The sequence below is a fragment of the Thalassophryne amazonica genome, chromosome 1, assembly GCF_902500255.1.
Source record: "Thalassophryne amazonica chromosome 1, fThaAma1.1, whole genome shotgun sequence".
Taxonomy (NCBI): Eukaryota; Metazoa; Chordata; class Actinopteri; order Batrachoidiformes; family Batrachoididae; genus Thalassophryne; species Thalassophryne amazonica.
The window spans coordinates 90,027,600-90,055,190 of NC_047103.1; the positions used below are offsets into that span (position 1 = coordinate 90,027,600).

At 41.4% G+C, this 27,591-nt stretch overlaps 1 protein-coding gene across 2 annotated transcripts in view; it reads right to left on the bottom strand.

Moving 5' to 3' along the window:
* Nucleotides 1-27,591, bottom strand: part of svila (supervillin a) — a 227,408-nt gene that overhangs the window by 139,031 nt on the left and 60,786 nt on the right. For both annotated transcript variants that reach the window (XM_034172410.1, XM_034172402.1), the window contains exon 2: nt 12,852-12,915. In XM_034172410.1, coding sequence (XP_034028301.1) covers nt 12,852-12,915 — 64 coding nt within the window. The remainder of the gene's footprint in view (nt 1-12,851; nt 12,916-27,591) is intronic.

Sequence of the window (27,591 nt, forward strand, 5' to 3'; positions counted from 1 at the left end):
AAACATTGGTTTGATATAAACAGATTGTCATTAAATATTAATAAGACAAATTTCAGATTGTTTAATGACAGAGTGAAAAAAATAATGTGTCATTACAAATAGATGGAATGGATATACAAAGGGTAAAAGAAACAAAATTTTTAGGAGTCATGATTGATGAAGATCTTACATGGAAGTCACACATAAATTATATAAAAGGAAAAATAGCGAAAGCCATTGCTGTTTTGCATAAAGTAAAATATTCATTAAATAGTTATGGTTTATTAACATTGTACAATTCATTGATTGTCCCATATTTAACTTATTGTGTAGAAATTTGGGGATCAACATATACAACTTATATACAACCTTTATTTATTCTGCAGAAAAGAGCTTTAAAAGTGAATAGCAACAGTGGTTTTAGAGATCCATCTAATCCATTGTTCATTAAGTATAGGGTACTTAAATTTCATGATTCAGTCGATTTGAAAATATTACAAACAATGTACCAAGTTAATAAAAATACTTTACCTACAAACATTCAAAATATGTTTGAAAAAAGAGTAAGTAGTTATAAACTGAAAGGAATAGAAGTCTTTAAATAAACCAAGATTTAGAACCAAAGTAAATGAACGGAGTATTGCAGTAAATGGTGTAAAATTATGGAACAATCTCAACAAAGAAATTAAAGAATTAAGGTCGCTTAAATTATTTAAAAACGTATTAAACTAGATGTATTAAGTAAGTATGAAAGTATGAAATAAGTCAGTGGGCTGTAAAAGTCAAAAAAGGTAATCTGTTAATAATGTTTAAAATGTCTTAAGTTTCAAATGTAACCTGTCAGAGATGTAATCTATTAAATAATGGTCATAATTATGAAATAAGTCAGTGGTATGTGACAAGTTAAAGAAATGAAATCTGTTGAATAATGTCGAATAATGACGGTGGATATTGAAAGATTGTATTGTAAAAAGGGGCAGAAAACATAAGACTTGTTCTTCTCTCTGCTCCTTTTCATTCTGGTGTTTTGTGATGCTTTATTTCTGCTTTTCTGTTTTTTTCTTTTAAATGAATGAAATAAATATTAAAGAAAGAAAGAAAGAAAGAAAGAAGTGGCTGCAAAGAAAACCTGCACCGTCTCGGCCCTTTCTGGAATAGTTTGGACCTGCATATAAGTTTTCCCCTCTCCAATCAACTTTTTAATCAAATTACGCTGTTCTTCTGAACAATGTCTTGAACGTCCCATTTTCCTCAGGCTTTCAAAGAGAAAAGCATGTTCAACAGGTGCTGGCTTCATCCTTAAACAGGGGACACCTCATTCAAATCAAAATCAAATCAATTTTATTTATATAGCGCCAAATCACAACAAACACTCGCCCCAAAGCGCTTTATATTGTAAGGCAAAAGCCATACAATACTTACAGAAAAATCCCAACAGTTAAAACGACCCCCTATGAGCAAATCAAATCAAATCTAATCAGTTTTATTTATATAGCGCCAAATCACAACAAACAGTCGCCCCAAGGCGCTCTATATTGTAAGGCAAAAGCCATACAATAATTACAGAAAAAAAACCAACGGTCAAAACAACCCCCTATGAGCAAGCACTTGGCGACAGTGGGAAGGAAAACTCCCTTTTAACAGGAAGAACCCTCTAGCAGAACCAGGCTCAGGGAGGGGCAGTCTTCTGCTGGGACTGGTTGGGGCTACTCAAAACCTGGATTAATGTTTTTAGTCACATAGCACTGCTATTATTCTGAACACTACTGTATAAAGTAATGGTAAGTGCCACACTGGCAGAACCATTTAGGAACATTAATACACATATATTCAATTTATTCTTGCAAGACAGAAGGTATGTAGTGTGTGAGTGAATGTGGTGTGTGTGTATATATGTGTGACCCCATCCGCCCTTCCCGACAGCCTTCAACATCCAACTCAAAGCCAACCGACAACTTCTATCAGGAAGGGCCGACCACCAAAACAACACAAAGACAGACACGAACGAACGACAAGTGGTGAAGGCAATAACTGTGAAGTGAGACACCGAGGAGACAGGGCCTCATCCATACAACCTGCCAGGACAAACAACCACACATGAACAAACAGTGACAGCAACAGTCTGTTGTGTAATTAGTGAGCATCCATACCCTAATCTAGGACACTAGAGTGTTAATCCCCTTGAGCGCACCCAAAACTGAATTGTGGTGACGGCCACAAACACGCAACCATCCACACACAGAGACCCAGATCACAGCTAAATATCCGATTACTACTGTGGCTGGTGTGTTGGGCCAAGACTAAAGTACAGAACCTTACCATATGACATGGACCACTCCGGCGCGTCAAAGCCATACGGCCGGCCGCGAGCAATGATGGCAACGGGCCCAGGATGCAGGGCCCCAGGAGAAACCAGGACAAAAGGGCAGCAGAAGGGCACAGGGGCCAGGAATGGCAGCCCCCAGAGCCACCAGGGCAGACAACAATCCAACAGGGGTGCGGCCCGGCGTTGCCGGAACGCACGCCCAACACCAATCCCCCCAATGAGGCATGGGGAGAAGCCGGCGGAGCCCACCAATAGGGGGACCCCAGAACCACACCACTAGGGCCACGGCCCCCGAAGGCGGGAGCGAGAGGCAGCAATGATGGGGGGCAAAGGAGCCACCACACCCGAATCCAAAACACGGGCAGGGACTACCGAGGCATACCAGGGCGAGGCCCAACCCCCATGGCCAGGAAGCACAAGGCCCCCACGACACCCAAGCCCCCCCAGTGTAGCCAGCAGGACCCCTCCAAACTCTCCCCCCAGCTCCCAACCCACCCCCCACCCTGGGCCCCACCCCAAACACCAAAGCCCAAGATCAGGGCAAAATCCCACGGAGAACACAGACCCCAACCCCCCAGGAGCCATCACCCCCCAGCGCATCTCCCGCGCCCCACCGCCACCACCCACCCCCCCAACGGGTCATGGCACCCCGGGCCCCAGAGCAAGGCCCGGGGACCACAGCAGAACCGGCGAGGCAGACCCCCACCCCGGAGCCCCAGACATCCACAGCCATTTGGGGCCAACCCCACATGCTGCACTCACCCTACCTACCAACCCCACCATAGTTATTATAATTAATTTCCCTTGCTGTGTGTGACCCCCTAAGTGAGAAAAGATTAAGTGTTGCATTAAAAACAGGGTAGGAGATGGCAGGTGGGAGACTGCTGTGGGAGGCCGCGGAACACGGACTGCACCACAGTCTGCCCCGCAAACCCACCACCGTCTAGGTACCCCGACTCTAAATTAGTGAAGGTGTTTACTAAATGTGTGGAAAGAAAGTGTGTGCATTAAAATTGCAGGGCAGGAGTGGCGGATGGAGATTGCAGTGGAAGGCTGCAGTGCACAGCTGCGCCACAGACTGCCCTACAAACCCATCCCCAACACCCGACTGCAAAACTCTATGAACCCTATAATGTGCTACTTACTACCCAATATGATGTGCGTGCAGGTACTAACCTGGTGAAGTGCATTAAAAGGGTGTGACATGTGAGGCCCAACCCCAAGCAGCAAGCGGAAGGAGAGGCACGGCACAGGGAGCGGGAACATTTCATTTATTAACTGAGGGGCGCCGGTCTAACAGGGGTCAACGGCAAGCCTTTAACTTTTGCCCAGCATGTGATCTGATGGTTCTCCCTGATTGGCCCACCTCACTTTTGCCTTTTGGGTGCACAGAACTGCGCCCCAACACTTCCATTTTTATTGACAGTGAATTGTATAGCATTAGTGTTTCTTGTGCTCATGTGATTGGACAATGAGTGCTGTCAATCACATGTCACCGCACCCGACGCCGTACTCATGTGCAAAGATGATACAAGCCTTTTCTCTCTCCTGCCGGTGTGGAAAATGGCTGCTACAAGTGGATCAGCAGAAAACTCGGTTATTGATTAAAAAAATAACCCGTTCTCAAAGCGTTCACTGGAAGAAAAAAAGAGGATAAAGGAACTTGGACCTGATCAACCTGATTTACAGATAAAGCAGCAGGCAAATGATTGGGGCGAGCTTACAACTGGGGATTCTCCTGCTCATGCTGTGCTAAGTGGAGCTGGCTAGCAGGCTGCAGTGTGAGTAATGCCTTTTATTGTTTCCAGTGTTTGGTGTTTCAAACTGTTGGCACCGATGTGTTGTGGACCACAGTGGGGGTTCTGGACCTGAAGCACCTCTCTGAGAAATGCAAACGGCACGAGAGCAGCCAAAGCCATTTAGACAACTGTTTAAGGGTGACTTTTTTGGACGACACAGCATAGATGAACAGCTTGATGAACACTACAGGATTGGCATCAGGAGGCACAATGAAGAGGTGAACAAAAATCGACACATTCTCTCAAGAATAATAGTCTGTGTAAAATTTTGTGGAGCCTTTGAGTTGGCTTTAAGAGGCCATGATGACAGCGAGAGCTCAGACAACCCTGGGATTTTCCATGGATTGGTGGACTTTGGTGCCTCTCTTGACGGGGTGTCGAAAGAGCACATAGCAAACGCCACAGAATTAAAGGGGACCTCAAAAACAGTGCAAAATGAGCTGCTGGACTGTATGCTGTCTGTTGTGAAGGAGGAAATCATCAAAGAAGTCCAGAGCAGTGAGTTTTTATCCATTCAGGCAGATGAAACCATGGATATTGCCACTTGGTCCCAACTTGTGCTGGTGCTGTGCTACATTGATCCGAGAAACAACCTGCAGGAAAGATTTTTTGATTTCATCCCCATGCAGTCAGCTACAGCAGTGTCCATCTCCACAGCACTGAAAGAGCGTCTTGCTGCCATTCTTCCTGAAGATCAGACGACCTGTACCCCAATGCCGACTACATCCACTGCTACACACATCAGCTCAACCTGACCATGCAACAGGCCACCTCTCACATATCCAAAGTAAGGACCTATTTTTCCCAACCTTTCTGGCTTCACCAGCTTTTTTCAAGATCCCCCAAGTAAACAGGTGTGCTTGATAAACTTGTGGCCCATAGGCTGCCAACATCCAGCACTGTCAGATGGAACTTTCACAGCCGTGCCATCAACACAGTGTTTGAGCACAGGAAGGACCTCATTTGCTTTGTTGAGACCATACAAGACTCCGGTGACTTTGAGCCCAGTACTGTCACAGAAGCAGCAGCCTTCATCCTGCTACTGGAGCATCCAGATTTCAAGTTCTTCCTGCAACTTTTCCATCGTATCATGTCACATATGGACCTCCTCTATGCCAAACTACAAAGGAAAACCATTGATTCAGTCCATATGTATCCAGCAGTTCCAACAGGACATCCAACTGATCTGGTTGTTATTATTATTATTATTATTATTATGATGATTGACTTTCTGCCTTTATTATTAACTGTCTTCATTTTTGGTTATTTTTGTAAATATTTTGTTGACTGCAGAAATACGCTCCATTCGATGACTGAACTGAGCAGTGAGGACAGCAGCAGCTCCCATCCAGCAAAGAGATGTCGGGTCCTGAGTCCAGAGAACCATCAGAGGATCACAGAAGAGGTGAGATTGACCTCAAGAAAGAAATCAGTATTCTCGGGTTGACAGCCTCCATTTTTGTTGTGAGAACAGGTCGGCTGGTGTGAGCCGTCTGCCCTCTTGTGCATGCTTGTAAATTTTTTTTCTTTGTTTTTGTTTTGTTTGTACTTTTTAATGTAAATCTATACAAAAAATGGATTGCATAGTTTTACCTTTAGGTTTAAAGCATCAATTTAATTGCAGATAAGATTATACTTGTGCTTAAAATCTTTATCCTGAGACATCATGTATAATATAGGACACTTTTCAGTTGACACAAGAAATGATTTTAAAATGGTGGAAATGACAACGCAAAGGTTTTAACTTTGGTTGTTTTGGGACTCAGTGTTTTTATTCTTCTCTCTGTAGGTCTGTGACACTATATTAGGACACACGAGGGAACAATTCTCCTTCACCAACCATCTCAATCAGTGCCACTTTGCTGCATGGAGACAGGTTCACACAGTACCACACAACAGTTCCTGAAGATGCCCTCAGCAGCACCTTGAAGGTCGATCTGATGTTCAGAGGAAGCAAGCTGAAGACAGAGCTCAGTCTGATCTACAGCAAGGAGGAGTTCAAGACCTGCTGTGGTGCTGTGGACCTTTTCCAGTTGTTCATGGAAAATAATCTTGGAGATGTCTTTTCAGAGACTGTTACTCCACTATAGATCCTCATCACCACACCCATGACCACCGCAGGAGCTGAGAGGTGCTTCTCCACCTTCAAAAGAATCTAAATGTTTCTCAGAAACACCAGAAACCAGGACAGATTGAATGTACTGACAGAAAAGAAACTGGTGACGGAGATGATGGACTTTAATCAGTTGGACATTGAGAAAATTTGCAGTCCAGAAAGAAAGGAGGGAAAAATTTCTGTTCAAGTAGTGTGTCTGAATGGTGTTGAGCAGCAGTAAAGAAGGTTGTGTTGTGATTTTGATTTGTTCTTTTGTTGCCCCCGTATGAAGTGCTTTTTTAAAATTTGTTTCCTCTAACGGTGCGCCCCCCCCCGCCTTAAAATTTTTAGCACCAGCTGCCATTGATGTTTTATGAAAAAAAGGCACATTTTACACTTCTCTTGAGACAGTGGTTTACCAGTCAGCTTTCAAGATATTTTTAAAAGTGACTTTTTTATAGCACTGCATACCGGAATATTTGGACCTTGTGAAAAGACTTTACACTAGAGGTGGGAGATAACGGGAATTGGTATCGATCCAATACCAAATAAATACAGGCCCAGTATCACCGATAGATACTTTTTAATATTAAAATATCAAAATAGTTTATTATCACAATCAACTTTTGTTTAAAAAAATATCACTCAACACAACTTAAAACAAAATCTCCTGAGGTAGAGGGCTGACAAACACAATACAAGGATGCGCTGCTCCGTGTTGTGTGACACAGCGCAGCGCTACTCTTACACACAGAGAGTAGACTTTGATGAATCTGCGTGCGCAGCAGTCAGTGCGTGTGGGAGAGAGGAAAAAAAAAGCTTGAGTATTGATCTTTTTACACGAGGATCGTTCAATATCAATACCAGCATTGGTATCGATATTAGGATCGATCCGCCCACCTCTACTTTACAAACAAACATTTTCTCTCTCTCTCAGATAAGTGTGTTGCTGCTAAACTTGAAAAGTATGTTAACTTCCAGATTAATGATGTCAAGACACAGACAGGAAATTAGGAAAACATGACTTGTTTTTGTCTGTTTCAGCAACACTTCAGCAAAGAAATGTGAGGGCTGGTTAATCCTTTCTAATCAAAAGAGCAGCAGCAGGATATTTATGGCTCAGTATCCTTTCTTCCAACAGAAGTATGCACTGTTTTCAAGTCTAAAGCACACCCAGAGAGCCCGGCTTCACAGTGTCCTCATGAAGCAAACTTTATAGTGTGTGAAGGACAAGGGCGGAGGTTTTGACTTCAAGCTGACAAAATTTATATACAATGAGCTCATCTGTTACATCACACAAAATCTCTCATTGAGGTTCTATTTAAAATTACTTTTGTTAAATTTTGCTGAGGCAGAAGGCAGAAAATCAAAACATGTCAAATTTAATATTATTTTCAAATCTGTTGTGTGTAATTGTTTGAGATACACTAGTGTCAGTACTGTTGCCTCAACATTGAATAATTATATGAAAAGTACACACAAACACATTGCAAAGAAGCACACACAGCATGGTTGAGACTGTTTTTTTTGTTGTTTATCTTTTGGATAAATTGTATTGTATTGTATGACAGTTCTCTTGTGTTCTGTACATTGAATTAACATTTATTTAGAGAAGCAATATAGCACCAGACATGCTCCTAATTATTGAAACATAATAACATCCACACAGAGGCCAGTCACCAAAGTAAAACTCCTACATCTCTCTAAAGCCCTGCTCCCACCAAATAATGAAGGATGAATAATGCCACACAGCATGCTTTTTTTGTTTTGTTTTTGCTACGAGAGGAGTTATTGAACTATCGTGGGAGAATAGTGGCTCTGAGAGGCAGTATCTTCGGTTAACGAGGCTCATCTCTGAGCGTGGGACTAATTTCAAAATGTTCAAAATTTAGCAAAAACAGCATGGAGGCAGGTTGTCCCACCTGCTTTGTGTGCCGGACGCTATATATAAAATAATTATTTTGTAGCGGATTCATCATTTTCTGTCAAACCTTGGATGTTGAAAACACCTCTAATCACTTCTGGAATCACAGAAGACTGTTTCATCTGGACTTTTTTCTCTCTCTCCTGCTCCATGAGGAATGTATTTTGGAACAGCTTAAAGGTAACTATCTGTAATGTTTTTAGAGCTTGGTAAAACAGTTGCATGTTCATTCCTAGCTGTAAAAGTATGTTTATGATAGATTTTGTTAATGGATCAGATGAGGCGCACTCTGTGCGCACTGACTGGTACCCAACACGAGCATTTACGCAAAACACCAGCTCGCAAAAGAGTGATTTTGCAGTCAATACAGGATGAACACAAAGTTAAAAGTTGGATCACGGTGTCAAAGTGGCTGTATGTTTAAAGTGGTGGAAGAAACAACACCAGTGAAGCTGCAAGAATGAAGGCAGAGCTGTCTAGGAACACAGAATAAGAGCGCAAAAGAGGGATTTTTCAGACATAACATAAAGTTAAAAGTTGGATGATGATGACTGTAAGCCATGGAAGAAATAAAAAATATTTTTTGGGGGGGGGGGGAAGTGATCCACAGTTGTGGCAGTGGGTGTATATAATTAAAGTGGGGGGAGGTGATGGTCTAGTGGTTAAGGCATTGGGCTCGAGACCAGAAGATCCTGGGTTCAAATCCCAGCCTGACTGGAAAATCACTAAGGGCCCTTGGGCAAGGTCTTTAATCCCCTAGTTGCTCCCGGTGTGTAGTGAGCGCCTTGTATGGCAGCATCCTCACATCGGGGTGAATGTGAGGCATTATTTGTAAAGCGCTTTGAGCATCTAATTCAGATGGAAAAGCGCTATATAAATGCAGTCCATTTATTTATTTAAAGTGGCCACCTCATTCTAGTGTTTTTTTTTTGTGTGTGTGTGTGCTCACAGAGAGCTGGGTGAACACACAGACCTGATGCATTTGACTCTGGAACACAAGTGAACAGCAGCCTGGTGCACACCGGCCAGTGTCGTGCCAAAGTAGTTATCCCCTGGCGCGGAGGTGTGCACTCATTCAGTGCAGCGTCTTTTTTCAGACTGCGTTTAAAAATGTGACATCTTGAATGGATGCTGTGAATTGAAAACCCACACTTTAAAGGGACCAAGTGTGGAAAGACTGGAGGTTTGGACCAAACCCATGCCGAAAAGTGTACCAATGTCGCGTTAACATGGCGCTACATGGATCATATGTGGCTTGACGTGGATCATATGCGGCGACATGAGCCACGTGACATGAGGCTGGATGGGTCTCAAATGACAGTTCGGTTGTAGCTCACTAGAGGCTGATACCTGGCACATGCAAGGTACAGAAAGGCACATAGAGGCGCCTTAGTAGTGGATATGTGACGGCTTAAAACGTGGACCATTCTTCAAATAATCGCTGACACACCCATACGTGGATCATTATTCATGGATTATTATTCGGTGGGACCAAGGCTTAACACAGTGTCAACAACTACAAAATTAACCCATGAAAAAAGCAGACCACTGCAGGGTTTAACTAGAACTTGGCACCAGGACTAGCATTTTGAAGCTACAGCTCACTTAGGAGCAGTTATAAATAAAAACAAGAGCAATCACAGATTTCTGACACCCACCAATCCAGATCCAGATCACCTCCAAAAATCAGTGGAGTCTTCCATGCCCTAATATCTATCTGTGGTACAAATTTGGTGAGAATCTGTGCATTAGTTTTGACATAATCCTTCAAAGCCTATATAAAGGGAAATCTTGATCCAGAATTCAAATCTGGATGTGGATCACCTCCAAAATTCAATAAAGTCTTCAGTGGCCTAATATCTATCTGTGGTGCAAATTTGGTGAGAATCTGTGAAGTAGTTTTGTCGTAATTCTTCAAAGCCTATTTAAAGTGACAACTTGATCCAGAATCTGGATCCGGATCACCTCCAAAATGTAATGGGGTCTACCATAGCATAATATCTATCTGTGGTGAAAATTTTGTCAAAATTCATGCAGTAGTTTTGATGTGATCCTGCTAACAGACAGACAGACAAATAATTTATTACGTCCTTGGCGGATGTAATTAAAAAAAAAAAAAATCCTTGTCTTTTGGAGCATGGTTCTCAAATTTGACATAACCTGAGAGAAAATAGATCATAAAGTAATTACTTAAGAAAAATAATAAAATGCTGGACATTAAGTTAAGACACTCTAGCTTGGTATCACCAACTTTCTCCTGGAGATCACCTGTCCTGTGTGCTCAGTCAATCAAAAGCAAGGAAACACCAGATTAATGTCAGATCTACCTGTGGTTGTAGCTGGGAGATATGGAAGACATATCCATGATCAGGATTAGTGATCCCTGGGCTATCTCTAATAGACACCACGTTACTGTGAAATTCTTGAAGCATTATTTTTTAAGGTTTAAGGTCCAAGGTTAAATATGTATTTTCAGGTAGCTGACCATAAGACCTATAATTAATTTAGCATGTTTATGGCATTGTTCAAGCATATGCCACTGGTAAGAATGGTATATTTCAGGATCTGCACCCATCTAAGGGCTTTGTCTCACAAAGATTTTCATACTTCAACCCTTCAAATACAGTGGAGGCTGGAACCAACCACTCTGAAATGAGACAGTCTAGCCCATGGAACATTTTCTCTTGTATCATTAGGCTTTTCAAATGTAGCCCCATTGCTTGGGAACTTTGACATCTGCTAGTGACAACCGCATGTAATGGGTGTAATTTTTCAGTACTTTAATTATAAACATTACCTTTTTTTTGAATAACTGTACATATGGAACCTAAAAGTGTGCTTTTTTTAATGATCAACCAATATGTCTTTGGGGGGGGGGTCCAATGACTCATGGTATTGTTTGAGTCTCAAAGGGTACACTCTTCAGTTCAATTCAACTTATTTCTTTAGTGTCAAATCGCAGCATTTCACTTCACATAGGACAAACACCTATCCTTCATTTTTAGGGGAAGGAGCACACGCCCGCCACTTTCCAAAGCGCCTTTGAAATGGGACAGACTAGTTAATTGCAGTTGCAGCTGTTGAACTGACACACAGCCAGTGCAACAAATGTTAAATTTTAGGGCCCCTTCACACATAGTACAAATATGTACAGCGCAGGACGGCTCACGGCGAAACAGCTCGTATGAGCGAACCACAAAATATCGCGCAGACAGGCAAGCATGCATGATCCTGGTGTGACGGTTCATGCACGTAATGGTGTCTTTCAAGCATGAACACAGTGTGTTCCATGGGAAGAGCTGCACCACATCACGCCGCTGATGTGGAGCAAAATAAATAAAAAACAGCTGTATAATTAGTGAATATCACTGGGTTGATATAAATAATACATAAAGGGGATGCAATACAGAGCCCCGTGGTGAAATAACCCTGGTTAGAAAAAAAATGCCACTCACAGGATTTGAACCCACACACTCTGATTACTAGACAGAAACTTTACCACTGCACTATAATCACTGTCTTGTAACAGGAGCATAAAATGGCTAAAAATCAACAAGCAGATAAACCTGTTTCTAAAAAAAGAAAAAAGCACTGTAATAACTGACCAAACAGTGTTTGGTACGGTGTATTTCTGCTGATATGTGACTGAAAGTGGCATGCATATTTGTTGCACTGTTGGGTTGTCCCGGTCCTGCAGCGCGCTGCTCACAGCTCTCACGGCCCTCATGGCCTGACATGCATGTCCTGTCAGACGTGACATTCAGATTACCTGCTGTGTGTCCCCATGAATAAACAGTCCGTTTCTCCAGCCTGTGGAAAAGCGATATGTGTTTTTATGTATGGCCACACAACCACACACAAGTCCCGTGTGCTGCAGCTGTGATGTCCAGAACTTGAGCTGTCTCAACAGCTGTGGGCAGCCAGCCATGCCCCCTGTCCTGTCAGTGCACAGACCAAGATATCACTCTGTTATCAGATGAGAGATGCCTCACCTGTGGGGGGGGACAAGCACACAGGTGTTGTGGGGGGAGCCGACACTCTGGCATGCCATATGTGCACTCGGCAACTTCATTTGTGGGGCACTTAGACAAATTTCACATCCAGCTCGACAGTGATCATCTGCAGACTGTGTTCATGATGATAGTGTGAATGGCCACAGATTTTCTAAGTGCCAAGAGAGTGGTGTTAGATGTTCGTGTGTGTCAGGTGGAATTTGGCCAACACCTGCCGCGAGAGGGTTGGATGGGCTCTCACAGCACACACTCTGTATTTCAGCCCCTGGTGTGCAAATATTTGTAACAACAGGTGTACAAGGCATTGGAATCAGCATATGATTATGATTCCTGCTTCATGCACACTTTTTGTGCAAATGGACCAAATTTGCATGATGTGTGAAAGGGCCCTTAACAATCCCCACCCTGATTTTTGACTGCCTGTCCAGATGATTAAATGGTACTCTTCCTCTGACAAACTGACTTTCCCAAACTTTAAACCTTTTCCTTTAAGACATTTAAACACCCTTAAAAAAAAAACAAAAAAAAAAAAACGTAAACACGACAGCAGTGCAGCAGTGGTAATCTCTGGATCCACCACAGACCAGAGGTTGCACTTGTTGCCATAGCATTCCTCCAAACCAACGTTAGATGTTTTAGTTGAATTACTGCCCCAGGTTTTCCTTTATGTATTTTTTATGTTGTTCTCTTAATACCTTTGTCTTGTGTATCTTACCTCAAAGCTCTCTTCTGTAGAAGTCGAGGATTGCAAGGTTTCATGTGGCAGTCACTCCCAAGTCCTTTGGAAAGAAGAAAAGGTGAAAAACATTAAGTCAGGTTTCACAGTCCAATGACTGAATGCATTTATGAATAGCGGAACTTGTTTTCAGTTTTTAATGAATGGACACACTGCAGAGCAATGTCATACAGAGCTCATGGTTTACGTCAATTAATCAAACTGATGTTGATTGCTGTCAGGCCAGCAAGCACACATTGGTGCCACACTTCACCATATAAGCTCCACTAACCAGCAGCCTGGGTCCTAGTTGGAAACTACCCAGGCAGACAACCACTCCATTGCCACTTCAGGGCCTTCATTTAACAAACTGTGCTTTGCAAATGGTCTCAGTGCTGTCATATGAACAAAATTTAATATGTCTGTAAGTAGAAAAAAAATATCTGTATTCATCAAACAGATGGACGCCATTCAGACGCACGTCAGTAAGTATCAGGTGATGATAAAATTCATGTTCTAAAGCACATGCCTGTGCATATTTATGATGATTTGCATTCAGAAATGCCCTAAATTAATCATATGTAGAAACACACGGGAGTTGTTTGTATTCTTCACTGTAATAACAGCTATGAGAGTGAAGAAAATCAACTTTTATGAAGCAGCTATCAAAGTATTTATGTATGGACACAGCAGTGAGACACAAAGTATCAAAAATACAGTTGTATGCAAAAGTTTGGGCACCTCTGATAATTTTCATGATTTTCCTTTATAAATCATTGGTTTTCTGCATCAGAAATTTCAGTTAAATATATCATATAGCAGATAAACAAAGTGATATTTTAGAAATTAAATGAAGTTTATAGGATTTACAGAAAGTGTGCAATACGTCTTTAAACAAAATTAGGCAGGTGCATACATTTGGGTGTCCTAACAGAAAAAAAATACATCAATATTTAGTAGATCCTCAATTTTTTGTAGATCCAGCCTCTAAACACTTCCTATAGCTTCCAATGAGAGTTTGGATTCTGGTTGAAGGTATTTTGGACCATTCTTCTTTACAAAACTTCTCAGGTTTGTTGGTTTCTGAGCATGGACAGCTCGCTTAAAATTACACCACAGATTTTCAATAATATTCAGGTCTGGGGACTGAGATGGCCATTCCAGAATGTTATACTTGTTCCGCTGCATGAATGCCTTAGTAGATTTTGAGCAGTGTTTAGGGTCATTGTCTTGTTGAAAGATCCAGCCCTGGCGCAACTTCAGCTTTGTCATTGATTCATGAGCATTGTTCTCAAGAATCTGCTGATATTGACTGGAATTCATGTGACCCTCAAGTTTAACAAGATTCCCAGTACCTGCACTGGCCACACAGCCCCACAGCATGATGGAACCACCTCATAATTTTACTGTAGGTAACAAGCATTTTTCTTGGAATGCTGTGTTCTTTTTTTCAGCCATGCATACCACCCCTTGTTATGTCCAAATAACTCAATTTTAGTTTCATCAGTCCACAGCACCTTATTCCAAAATGAAGCTGGCTTGTCCAAATGTGCTTTAGCTTACCTCAACCGACTCTGTTTGTGGCGTGTACGCAGAAAAGGCTTCCTCTGCATTACAGCATCTCCTTGTGAAAAGTGCGCTGTATTGTTGAACAATGCACAGACACACTATCTGCCGCAAGATCATGTTATAGGTCTTTGGAGCAGGTCTGTGGGTTGACTATGACTGTTCTCACCATACTTCGCTTCAGCTTAGCTGAGATTTTTCTTGGCCTGCCACTTTGGGCCTTAACTAGTACTATGCCTGCGGTCTTCCATTTCCGCACTATGTTCCTCACAGTGGAAACTGTCAGCTGAAATCTCCCAGATAGCTTTTTGTATCCTTCCCCTAAACCATGATGTTGAAGAATCTTTGTTTTCAGGTCATTTGAGAGTTGTTTAGAGGCTCCCATGTTGCCACTCATTAGAAGAGATGCAAAGAGTGGAAACTTTTGCAAATGGCCACCTTAAATACCCATTCTCATGATTGGATTCACCTGTGTAAGGAGGTCAAGGGTCAGTGAGGTTACCAAACCAATTTTGTGTTCAAATAATTAGTGCTAAATGTATTCAAATCAATAAAATGACAAGGGTGCCCAAATTTATGCACCTGCCCAATTTTGTTTAAATAATTATTGCATTTTCTGTAAATACTAGAAACTTCATTTCACTTTACTATGTCTGTTAATTTTCATAGTTATATAACAGCAGTAATAGCAGGTGCAATTTTGTTTAAAAAAAAATTATTGCACACTTTCTGTAAATACTAGAAACTTAATTTCACTTCTCAAATATCAGTGTGTTCCTCTGCTATATGATATAATTAACTGAAATTTCTGATCCAGACAACCAATGATTTATAAAGGAAAATCATGAAAATTATCAGGGGTGCCCAAACTTTTGCATACAACTGTAAATAAAATAAATGCACCAGCAGGTTTCACCCGCCCATCAATCAGTAGTTTTAAGCTCTGCCATTCACAATGACTATTCCCTCATGGTGTTGTCTTGCTTCTATTTTTAGACATCAAAAGTACTTATGGACATAATTTTAACAAGGTTTAAAAAGCTTTAACATGCTCACCACAACACCAAACATAAAACTTTCTGATAAATAAAATAAGTAGACAAGTATTTATTGTTACATTTATTGTCCCAGAATCCCTTGCACTCTTGTGACATCACCACCCTGCTGTCTTTATGAAAAATTATTTCCTAATGAAGTTCACACAGGTGTTTTTTGTAGGTTTTGACACCACTGAGGCTACACTTCTGTTTCTAACTCAACATAATTACTAACTGAGTACTTATTAATTTAAGGAAATAAAGAATGTAACATGTGGATAAGATTGCATGCTCATGCAGCTTTCATTTGCAAATAATACATGCTCTATGTACGGATGGCCAGAGCTGGGTGTATATTTACACATATTACTCAGTCTACAAGTTGGTAAATTCCATACATTGCATAAAAATGTTCATATGCACAAATCTGTGCATAAGATGAGAAATACCTGTTTTGTGTTATGATCCTCCTACGGAGATAAAAGTCAGATTCTGTAACGACATTCAAGTCCAGACGCATCTATTTTCCCTCTCTTATAGCTAGCATACTTGCATAGTATGGAATTATGCTTCTTATCCCTTTAAATCATCTTATTAGCAATGGAACAGGTCTCGGCCTCGCTTCATCTAAAGTCTGGGCCTGTTAGTGAAGCTTATGGCTAGTAGCCGGCGATCACATTACTATTCTCTCTGCTTCCCTGTCGATTTATTGCTGGGGAACTCATGGCTTAGGTGCAGTTTTTCTGGGTGACTGATTCTGCTTTTTTTTTTTTTCTCTCTCTGTCTGAAGTACAGATGACATCTCACAAGGCTGACAGCTGCACACCACAGGGTGCTGGGCTGACTACAAGATGCCATGGCTGACGCAGCACGCTACAGTCTGCCTTTGGAATATATTCTACCAGGAGGATGGGGCCACTGATGCCATGAGGGATGAAGGCTGGCCCTGCATCCCAGGGTGCTGAGTGACCCCCTGCCTGTGGCACAATTGCTTGTGTACTCAACTCCATAATGGACTGTGTTTTTGATGTTATTCTGGTTTTATGTTTCCTGTTTCTTCAGCTTTGTAAAAACTTTGTAAAACCTTGTTAGAATGGCCTAAGCAGTGGGTGAACCCTCTGAGTTTGGACTGCTTGAGGTTTCTTCCACAACATCATCTAAGGGAGTTTTTCCTTACCACTGTTACATGTGTACTTACTCTAGGGGTTGGTAAGGTTAGATCTTACTCATGTGAAGCACCTTCAGACAGCTTTGTTGTGATTTGGCGCTATATGAATGAAATAAAATGAAACATTAAATTATTATTATTTTATTTCATTATAACTTCTATTTTGTCATTGATTTTTAAATGGACAACGGAAATGTGTTTTCACTGTCTTGTGTCATCCATGTATTTTTATTAATGTATTTAGAATTATATTATATACTTACATTGAACTTACTAAATAAAATCACCCACACCCCCACACTTTTAATATAGAAATGATTTATTGCCCCCTGCTGGAATGGCATGTGAGTCCAGAATGTAATTATCAACGTCCATTGCTCAGCGTTGTTAGCAAATATCCATAGTTTCTCCAAAAAATATTAGTCCTGTCAGCGTTCCAGCATTCATCCTTGACCCAAAATACATAAGCATACCAAACAGTAAATGTCAGCTCTATCCAGTTTGTCTGTGATTGAAGTTACACACACACACACACACACACACACACACACACACACACACACACACACACACACACACACACACACACACACACACACACACACACACACACACACACACACACACAGAGAGAGAGCTTTTTATCTTTTCTGCATTTTGCCACAGGCAGGTCCTTTTATTTTTACACACCCACTAACAGAGAAGGGTGGCTGAAGGCATCAAGCACACTACACTTATCACTCATGGTAACGGCAATATCACACTTAACTTACTTGTGATAATGGCAAGATGACACTTAATTGAACTGACTAAATCAATTGAACTACAATAACACAATAAATCAATGACACTAACAACACTGTTAAGCTAACATTAATTGGCTATTATAATATAGAAGACAGTCAGTGGTGCAGATGGATATCGGTAAGATCAGGGGCCATCAAACCTGTTTCTGGAGGGCACCTGCCCTGAATGTTTTCTAACTCTCCCTGTTCCACTCCCAGGCAATTAAATCTATCAGGTGTGCTCAGCCAATCAAGAACTGGAAAATGCCACTTTTAAAAAAAAATCTGGTGTAACTTGAGTAAGTAGACTTGGAAAACATGCAGGATAGGTGCCCTCCAAGAACAGGGTTGGTGACCCCTGGGTTAGATGATTTATGTGAAACCACATCTTCAAATGATGTTAGAGCTGATCCATGCATCACTAACATACATATGTGTGGTTTGTGACTGGTGGCAGACTGACTGATTGTTTGCAATCAGCGTATTGGCAATTAGTCTGCATTTATGAAATAGATGGATTTGCAAACTTCGCCAGTCTGTCTGAGAGTGAGTCATACCCGGGTCATTTGGATATAGGTCACCTCCCATCAGGAGATCGCTTTGCAACAGAAAGTGGGCGCCACATCTCCTTGCAAATGGTTGCAGGCAGTGACATGATTCACTGCAATAACCATGTAACCACCATTCTTTTCATTGTCCGATAGAGAGTCTGTCACATTTTACTCTGGACTGACAGTGGCATAAGCAACAGCTGATCTGACTCAAAATCATTCCAGTGATACCCAAATATCTTCCAGAGACACTGAGTTTCAGAGACTTGCATTTGTTGACTTAGGTCACTGTGTACAGGCCAGGTTTCATAATCATACTGTAAGACAGGAAGTCCTAAGACTCGAAACATTTGGGCCTTCATTCTCTTGCAAAGGAATCAGTACTGCCATGCACCTCTGTCCAGCAACCTCATGACTCTATAAGCTCTTCCCAGAGCTCTCTTTATCTCACATGGTGAGCTCCTGCAGTCTTGAATGCTATGATTGGCAAAGTGAATCTTTCATCACACACAGATACACTTTTGATGGCTAAATCCAGAAACCCAGGAACTCTATAACTTCTTTACCAGCTTGTCAAGTGTCCACAAAGTTTATCAAGTATTCCACAAGGATCAGTAGCAGCATCCTCTGTAAAGTCAAGGTCAGCAAAATTGACTTCACCAACAAAGGCACTCAAGATGCTGAACTCCACAACCCTACCTGACACTCAGAGAATGAGTCAGAACACAGCCCCGATGAACACCACATATCACTGGGAAGACATCAGAGATTCTGCTCCCCTATCTGCCAAGCACTCACAGTACCTGTGTATCAGCTGGCTACAATGGCCATCAAGTTATTAGGGATCCCACAAATTCTTAAGATATCCCACAGAGCTACTAGATCAACTGAATTAACTCTCAAGCAACCAAGCTATTTTAGCACCTAATATACAAGTGGGGTTATTTATGACCCCATTGACTCTATATTGGAATACTTTTATATACGAGGTCTGTCAATAAAGTAACAGTCCTTTTTTTTTTTCAAAAACTATATGGATTTCATTCATATGTTTTTACATCAGACAAGCTTGAACCCTCGTGCGCATGCGTGAGTTTTTCCACGCCTGTCGGTGACGTCATTCGCCTGCGAGCACGCCTTGTGGAAGGAGTGGTCCCGTTCTCTCCTCGGATTTTCATTGTCTGGAAATGGCGGAATGATTTGGACTTTTTTTCCATCAGAATTTTTTCAGAAGCTGTTAGAGACTGGCACCTGGAAACCATTCGAAAAATTTATCTGGCTTTCAGTGAAAATTTTACGGGCTTCACAGAGAATAAGGAGTGTTACTACAGCTTTAAGGACGGATTTAAGGACGCTCGGCGGGCCGCGCTCTGAGCTGCGACAACGAGGCAGAAAACGCCAGATCATTTCTAAGCTGATGGTCGACGGTCTCGTATCCACAGAGGTATCAGAGGTATCAGGTATCATTCCACATGTTGGAATAATACCTGTTTCTCAGATAGAGGTAAAGATTGAATGTACCAAGAACAGTATCTCCACCAGCCTGGAAGAGTTAAGACACAGATCCCTGCAGGTTTCATGTAGATTAGTATATGTTTTCAAAACTAGAAATAACCATCAATAAAAGTACCCCAAAGACACTGGGGCAATGGAACCTAAAAACTCAGGTTTAAAAAGAAAGAACTTTCCATGTCAATAGGTCCTTGGCTTTCTTCCACATTAATATATACATACAGTAGTGTTCAGAATAACAGTAGTGCTATGTGACTAAAAAGATTAATCCAGGTTTTCAGTATATTTCTTATTGTTACATAGGAAACAAGGTACCAGTAGATTCAGTAGATTCTCACAAATCCAACAAGACCAAGCATTCATGATATGCACATTCTTAAGGCTATGAAATTGAGCTATTAGTAAAAAAAGTAGAAAAGGGGGGTGTTCACAATAATAGTAGCATCTGCTGTTGACGCTACAAACTCAAAACTATTATGTTCAAACTGCTTTTTTAGCAATCCTGTGAATCACTAAACTAGTATTTAGTTGTATAACCACAGTTTTTCATTTCTTCACATCTGCGAGGCATTAATTTTGTTGCTTTGGAACCAAGATTTTGCTCATTTAATAGTGTGCTTGGGGTCATTGTCTTGTTGAAACACCCATTTCAAAGGCATGTCCTCTTCAGCATAAGGCAACATGACCTCTTCAAGTATTTTGACATATCCAAACTGATCCATGATACCTGGTATGTGATATATAGGCCCAACACCATAGTAGGAGAAACATGCCCATATCATGATGCTTGCACCACCATGTTCCTCCATTTCTCTTTAGGCCATGTGTTCTTTGGCAAATTGTATCCTCTTCTGCACTTCTTTTATTTAACAGAGGGACTTTGCGGGGGATTCTTGCAAATAAATTAGCTTCACACAGGCATCTTCTAACTGTCACAGCACTTACAGGTAATTCCAGACTGTCTTTGATAATCCTGGAGATGATCAATGGGTGAGCCTTTACCATGTTTTCCATTTTCTTCCATGCGTCTCTGTTTTTTTTTTTTGTCCATTTTAAAGCACTGGAGATCATTGTAGATGAACAGCCTATAATTTTTTGCAGGTTTTCCCCTCTCCAACTTTTTAATCAAACTTCGCTGTTCTTCTGAACAATGTCTTGAACGTCCCATTTTCCTCAGGCTTTCAAAGAGAAAAGCATGTTCAACAGGTGCCGGCTTCATCCTTAAATAGGGGACACCTGATTCACACCTGTTTGTTCCACAAAATTGACAAACTCACTGACCGAATGCCACACTACTACTATTGTGAACACCCCCTGTCTACTTTTTTTTTTTTTACTAATAGCCCAATTTCATAGCCTTAAGAGTGTGCATATCATGAATGCTTGGTCTTGTTGGATTTGTGAGAATCTACTAAATCTACTGGTACCTTGTTTCCCATGTAACAATAAGAAATATACTCAAAACCTGGATTAATCTTTTTAGTCACATAGCACTACTATTATTCTAAACACTACTGTATAATCTGCCTCCCTGAAGAAATAGCATCAACCAGCAAGAAGGTCACTCACAAAGTGCACACCCTCACTGCAAACCAACCGATAAATCCGCCAAAAAAAATTTAACAGAAGTTACAGCTAACTGCTAACTTTAGTACTGACTTGATACACTGTCAGCTACTGATAAGCCAGTTTCAAGTTTAAGCTCCGCTGAGGCTTCTGAGTAATCACAAACCCCAAAAGAACGAGCCAGAGCTTCTGTCTTTATGCACCCTGCTCACTGCTGCTCTGTGCCCAAAAAAGTCTCATTTACTTTCCTCATACAACAACACAGACAGTGGGCAGGAGACCTGAAACGCAAAGCACTTTTCACTCATGGTTTCACTTATAAACAAATTTAATTCCGGACAGTTTATCGTCTTAACGGCAACTCTGTCATTTTTATAAAATGAAAATATCGCACATATCTTTTAAAGTAATGCGCTAATTCTGAAGGTGTTAACAGACACACGCACCACAAGGCATTACGGGAAAAATTAGTCTCCTTTCAGTCACTGGTTGGTTGGTTTATTTATTTGTAAAAAACCAACACACAAGTTACTGTACTGTGTGTGTTGGGTTTTTTTTTACAAATAAATGTGCATTCGTAAATATGTCATCTCTTTTTCATTTGTACAAAAAGGCATTTGCAAAACTGAAAATTCTGTTAAGTGTGATTCACAACGACTAGCAACCAGTCACACCTTGGTCGCTATTCAAACTCTCGTCCAGTAGATGTCAGTGTTCTATGCATTTTGAGTGGGGGGGAGGTCATTAAAAAGAGATTCATTTTTCCGATAATGCCTTTTGCCATGTGTGTTTAACGTTCAAACCTTCAGAATTAGCACATCACTTTAAAAGATATGTGCGATAGTTTCACTTTGTAAAAATGACAGAGTTGCTGTTATGTTGATAAACTGTCCGGAATTAATTGTTTAGAAATGAAACCATGAGTGAAAAGTGCTTTCCATTTCATGTCTCCTGCTCACTGTCTGTGTTGTTGCATGTGGAAAGTAAATGACTTTTGGTTTTTTGTTTTTTTTGTTTTTTTTGCTGCCCCACCCCCTTCTGCTCTGGGAGGACTGAGCTCCTCACAGCGGTCTAACTGTTGCAAAACATGCAACAGACAGGAACTAAGATGTATGATTTTAGGGTTTACAAATGTTTTTGGCCATTAAGCTGTCCTCACTATGCCAGCAAGAAAATGTTAGTGGACTGAAAGTTAGCTGAACTAAATTTAGCAGAAGCTAATTGGTCTGCTGATGGTTTTCAAAATTAACTGAAAAGCTAATCCACAAATAAAAAAAGTTAGCTTCGCTAATTAGCAGTTAGCGGATTAGCAGAACTGTGCCCACCACTGCTATGCTCTTGTGCCCGAGGCTCACAATCACCAAAATACCACATTCTACACCATTCAACCACTAATGCCTGAAATCTTTAGAGGTATGAATATTATACAGTATATAATATAATTATAATAATTATAAATGTAAATAATAAATTATCGACATTTACTGTACATGAAGAAACATGGAGGAAAACAAGTCACATGATGCTCATATTAGCATCACCTAAGACAACTTATTGTCCTCCCTGTGTGTGGATAGGTAAATGTGAATCACCAAAAATTGATTCCTCAGAAACTTTTTTCACTCATGGTTAGTGGTTGGGTGAAGCCATTTATTATCAAACAACTGTGTTTACTCTTTTTAAACCATAATGACAACAGAAACTACCTAAATGACCCTGATCAAAAGCTGACATACCCTTGTTCTTAATACAGTGTACTGCCCCATTTAACATCAGTGACAGCTTGGAGTCTTTTGTGGTAGTTGTCGATGAGGCTCTCTGATGGTAAAGCTGCCACTGTATAAGTCTTGGGCTTTATTTACATCAATTACAAAGAAATACAAACAGTATGGCACTCTATGGTAAACTTAAGTTTCAACTTCAACTTCAGACTACTTTATTTATCCCACAAGGGTCAATATTTAAGAACAATAAAACAAAACAAAACAAAAAAGATAAAACAGACTTTGTCAAGGAGTTAAAATGAGTAGCCAGGTTAAAAACCAAAACAAACAAATAAACAACCAGACCTACGGAGCATTTAAAAGTCAAATCGCCGAGGGGATAAATTACTTTGAAAAAAATGTTAGTTTTTCAGACTAGTAAAGCACAACGGTGCACTGGAGGCAACAGAGAAAATTCCCCTGACATAACATGACCTGACAAAGACAAAATGCTTACTGCCTTCTGGAGGATCTCTTGATTACAAAAAGAGTTTAAATCTCTTTCTTTCACTCCGATAATCTTTTAGAAGATTTTGACAATGTGGTTCACGCCGTTTTTGTAAATCTGCATGGAGTAGATAGTTCTCAAAAACTGAGTGACTGTGCAGTAGACCAGTTCAAAATGTCAAATGTTACAAAATCTTTTGGGTCACATGTTGTTATTGTTCTACTAATAAAATAAAAGATCTGTGCCAAATTTTATTGTAACTGTACTTTGTTTAGGGGTGCCCCACAAAGCAACAATTTTTCCCAAACAAGCAAAAAAGGAAGCAAAAAGGGGAGACAACTTCCAATCAACAACAGCACATCTATCTATCTATCTATCTGAATAATGTGTGGAATCATGTTTTATATGTAACAGAGAACACAAACCTGAATAACAAAGATGACCCATTATTACCTCTGCTACCTAAAAGAGAATAAATGTCATAGTTCTGAATTTTCCTCCATAAGATGTTTGTGCTATCATAAGGATCAAATATGAACATCAGTAATATAATGAAATCTTGTCCTATTCAATAAATTGTAAAATAAACACTTCTGAGGATGACCTTGATCACTGGGAAAATTCAGTCAACATTTTCCTGAACCAAGTTTGTCTCCACAAACTGTAACTGAACCACTTCATTATAATAGCAAATCTCTTTGGCTTCTCCCTTTTTTCCAAAAACTTGGAGTCACCACAGCAGATCGAAGCTGGATCTGCATGTTGATTTGGCACGTTTCACACTGGATGGGCTTCCTGACACAACTCTCCACATTACATGAAGAATGGTGGTCTTGAAGCAGGAACCTTCTGGTCTGAAAACAAGTGCACGAACCACTTGACCACCACCCCTGTCAAGCATTATTATTATTAATAATAATAATAATAATAACAATAATAATAATTTTGTTTTGATATTTTGCTATGAGACAAAAATCTTCCCGCATCTGTCAGTTTGCAGAGGTAATAAAGCAGAACGGGAAGAATTGTTTCAGTCTTTGTGCAAGTCTGAGGAGAACATTTGTCCACCCAATCTGTCTTCACCCTCATGCCTTAGGGCCCCTTCACACATAGTGTGAAGTTGGTTGAATTGCACATAAAGTGCGCATGAAGCAGGAATCGTATACAAAACGTAAAATTGTAGCTGCATCCTCGTACACCTGTTGCTACAGCTATTTGCGCACACCAGCGGCTGAAAGACAGTGTGCCCTGTGAGAGCCCATCAAACCGTCTCGCAGCAGGTGTCAGCCAAATTCCAGGTGACACGCACAAACATCTAACACCGCTTGCATGGCACTTCGAAAATGTGTGGCCATTCGTACTATTGGCACAAAAACAGTCTGCAGACAATCACTGTCAAGCTTGATGTGAAATTTGTCAAAGTGCCCCATGAGTGTGAAGTTGCAGGGTGCATGTGATGTGCCAGAGTGTGGGCCCCCTCCCCCACAACACGTGTGGTTCGCGCCCCCCCCCAACATGTTTGCGTGTGGTTCCGCCCCCAAAAGACGAGGCATCTCTCATCTGATCACAGAGTGACATCTTGATCTGTATGCTGACAGGACAGGGGGTGTGGCTGGCTGCCCACGGCTGTTGAGACAGCTCAGATTTTGGACCTCACAGCTGTGGCACACGTCCCGTGTTTTGACAGACACACGTGTGCTTGTGTGGAAATACATGAAAACATATATGGCTTTTGCGATGGGAGGAGAAATGGGCCGTTTTGACACACAGAAGGCGATCTGAATGTCATGTCTGACAGGACGCACATGTCAGGCTGTGATGGCCGTGAGGGCTGTGAGCGGCGCACCGCAGGACCAGGACAAGCCAACAGCGACTACGTTTAGATGCCGTTAATATTCGGGTTAAGGTCAATATTCCGGTTTCTGAATCATTAGGAATAATCCATTTACATGCTTAAGCAGACAGAGTTACTCTTGTATACATGGTCATTGGTATCATTTGGAATATCCCCATCTAAACAGCGACGCACGTCTTCCACCGGTGCTTGATTTGGTCTGGCATTCATGCAAATCCTGCTTCGTGTAAAACCCCTCACTACACACTTTATACACTTTTCTCAAAACAGGCATTAACGTTTTTTCACTTTTCTCTCCTGTGTAAACACTCTTTTTTTTCTGGGCCAGAAGATTATAAATAGACACACGCAGAACACAATGCGCATGCTATCCCTTCGCTCACTGCCTCCAGGGATACGGATGCGGGACCTGCAAAGAATCCAAGTCATGGCCACGGAGCTCTGCAGCTGCGGTATACCGAGACCCTGCGGCACTGTGGAATTTTTCCGCAAGAAATCTATCCTTGCGGGCAGCCTCCACATCAAAACAGCGAGCGTAGTCTCTGGACCTGTTGCCACAGTTGCCGCAGCTCCACACAGCAGAGAGGGGGCGGTGTGAGTGGCCTGCTGCGGCATTTACCGAGCCCGCAGACTCAGTAAGCGCATCAGAGGCAGAGCAACTGCGGTGAAGCCGACCGGTGCCACGACCGGCCCGCCTGATAAGGAAGCAGAACACAATGCGCTGTTTATCTCTGCTTCTGTGGTGTCCGGTGGGTTGCGCGCGCCGCATACAAGTAGTTGCCATACTCAAAAGACCAAGATTCCTTGCGGATAGGACATGCGCAGAACACAAAATAATGTTCCTTTCTATGGGGATATCCCGATGCGCGTTTATATGACCTGCTAGTCGGGTTAGGAGTAACCCAGGGGTCTTATTCGGGTTTTTAAAAACCAGCATATTTGGGTTTTTGCGGGTGTTTACATGGCCGTGCACAACCAGGTTATTGCTAATATTCCGGTTATGAAAGGGTTATTGGCTGCATGTAAACGTAGTCAGTGTGACAAATATGCCACTTTCAGTCACATATCAGCAGAAATACGCCGTAACAAACAAGTTTGGTCAGTTATGACAGCACTTTTTCCTCTTTTTTAGGAAATGCGTCTATCTGCTTGTTGATTTTAGCCATTTCACGCTCTTGTTACAAGACAGTGATTGTAGTGCAGTGGTAAAGCTTCCAGCTGGTAATCAGAGTGTGTGGGTTTGAATCCCGTGGCATTTTTTTATTTAACCAGGGTTATTTAACCGTGGGGTTCTGTATTGCATCCCCTTTTATGTATTATTTATATCAACCCAGTGATCTTCACTAATTATACAGCTGGTTTTTATTTGATGTTTCTTCACATCAGCAGCGCGATGTGGTGCAACATGTCTCAGCTGCTCGCACTGTGTTTGTGTATGCACACGAGCGTGCATGAAACCATCGCCAATGTGTCGTGCACGCTTGTGCGATTGTGTATCCCTCACAACAGCAGGTGGATGGTTCGTGGTTCCCCATTTCGTCTTTGGTTTGTGGATTTTCTTCAGGTTTCTGTGTCTTTCGTGTTATGTGTGAAGGGGCCTTTATTCTAGGTGATGTTTCTGCCAATTTATTTCTCTGAATCAAATTTATTTGACTTTTCTGCAATCAGGTTATGATCGCTGGTGTCCCCACTCATTCCAATACAGAAGCTGAAGGGTATTAGCCATGCTCATGCTCCCCAGAAACATTTGCTGATAAAAAGTCTGAAGGACCTAAATGACATGGTGAAGTGCTTCCAGGCATGTGAGAGCCAAATAAAGAAAAATGCTTGAAAAACTGAAGGTAGCCCTGCACATGTTCCCCAGAACAATTTTACTGAAAAAGTCTACAGGACCCAAATGACATGATACTTTATTACCTCTGCAAACTGACAGATGCGGGAAGATTTTTGTCTCATAGCAAAATATCAAAACAAAACCCATATGTGTGTATCACTGAAGCCTACAATAGTTTATCATTAACAAATTGCGTCAGTCTATTTAAAAGTCCTTCATTTCAAGACCTTCATACACCCAAGCAATTTTTAACTGTGTGTATCGAAAGACACCATCGTGTGCATGAACCATCACACTGGGATCATGCACAATGTTTTGTGGTTCGCTCATACAAGCTGTTTCGCCGCGAGTCGTCCTGAGTTGTACATATTTGCACTATGTGTGAAGGGGCCCTTAACTACACTCAACAAAAATATAAACGCAACACTTTTGGTTTTGCTCCCATTTTGTATGAGATGAACTCAAAGATCTAAAACTTTTTCCACATACACAATATCACCATTTCCCTCAAATATTGTTCACAAACCAGTCTAAATCTGTGATAGTGAGCACTTCTTTGCTGAGATAATCCATCCCACCTCACAGGTATGGCACATCAAGATGCTGATTAGACACCATGATTAGTGCACAGGTGTGCCTTAGACTGCCCACAATA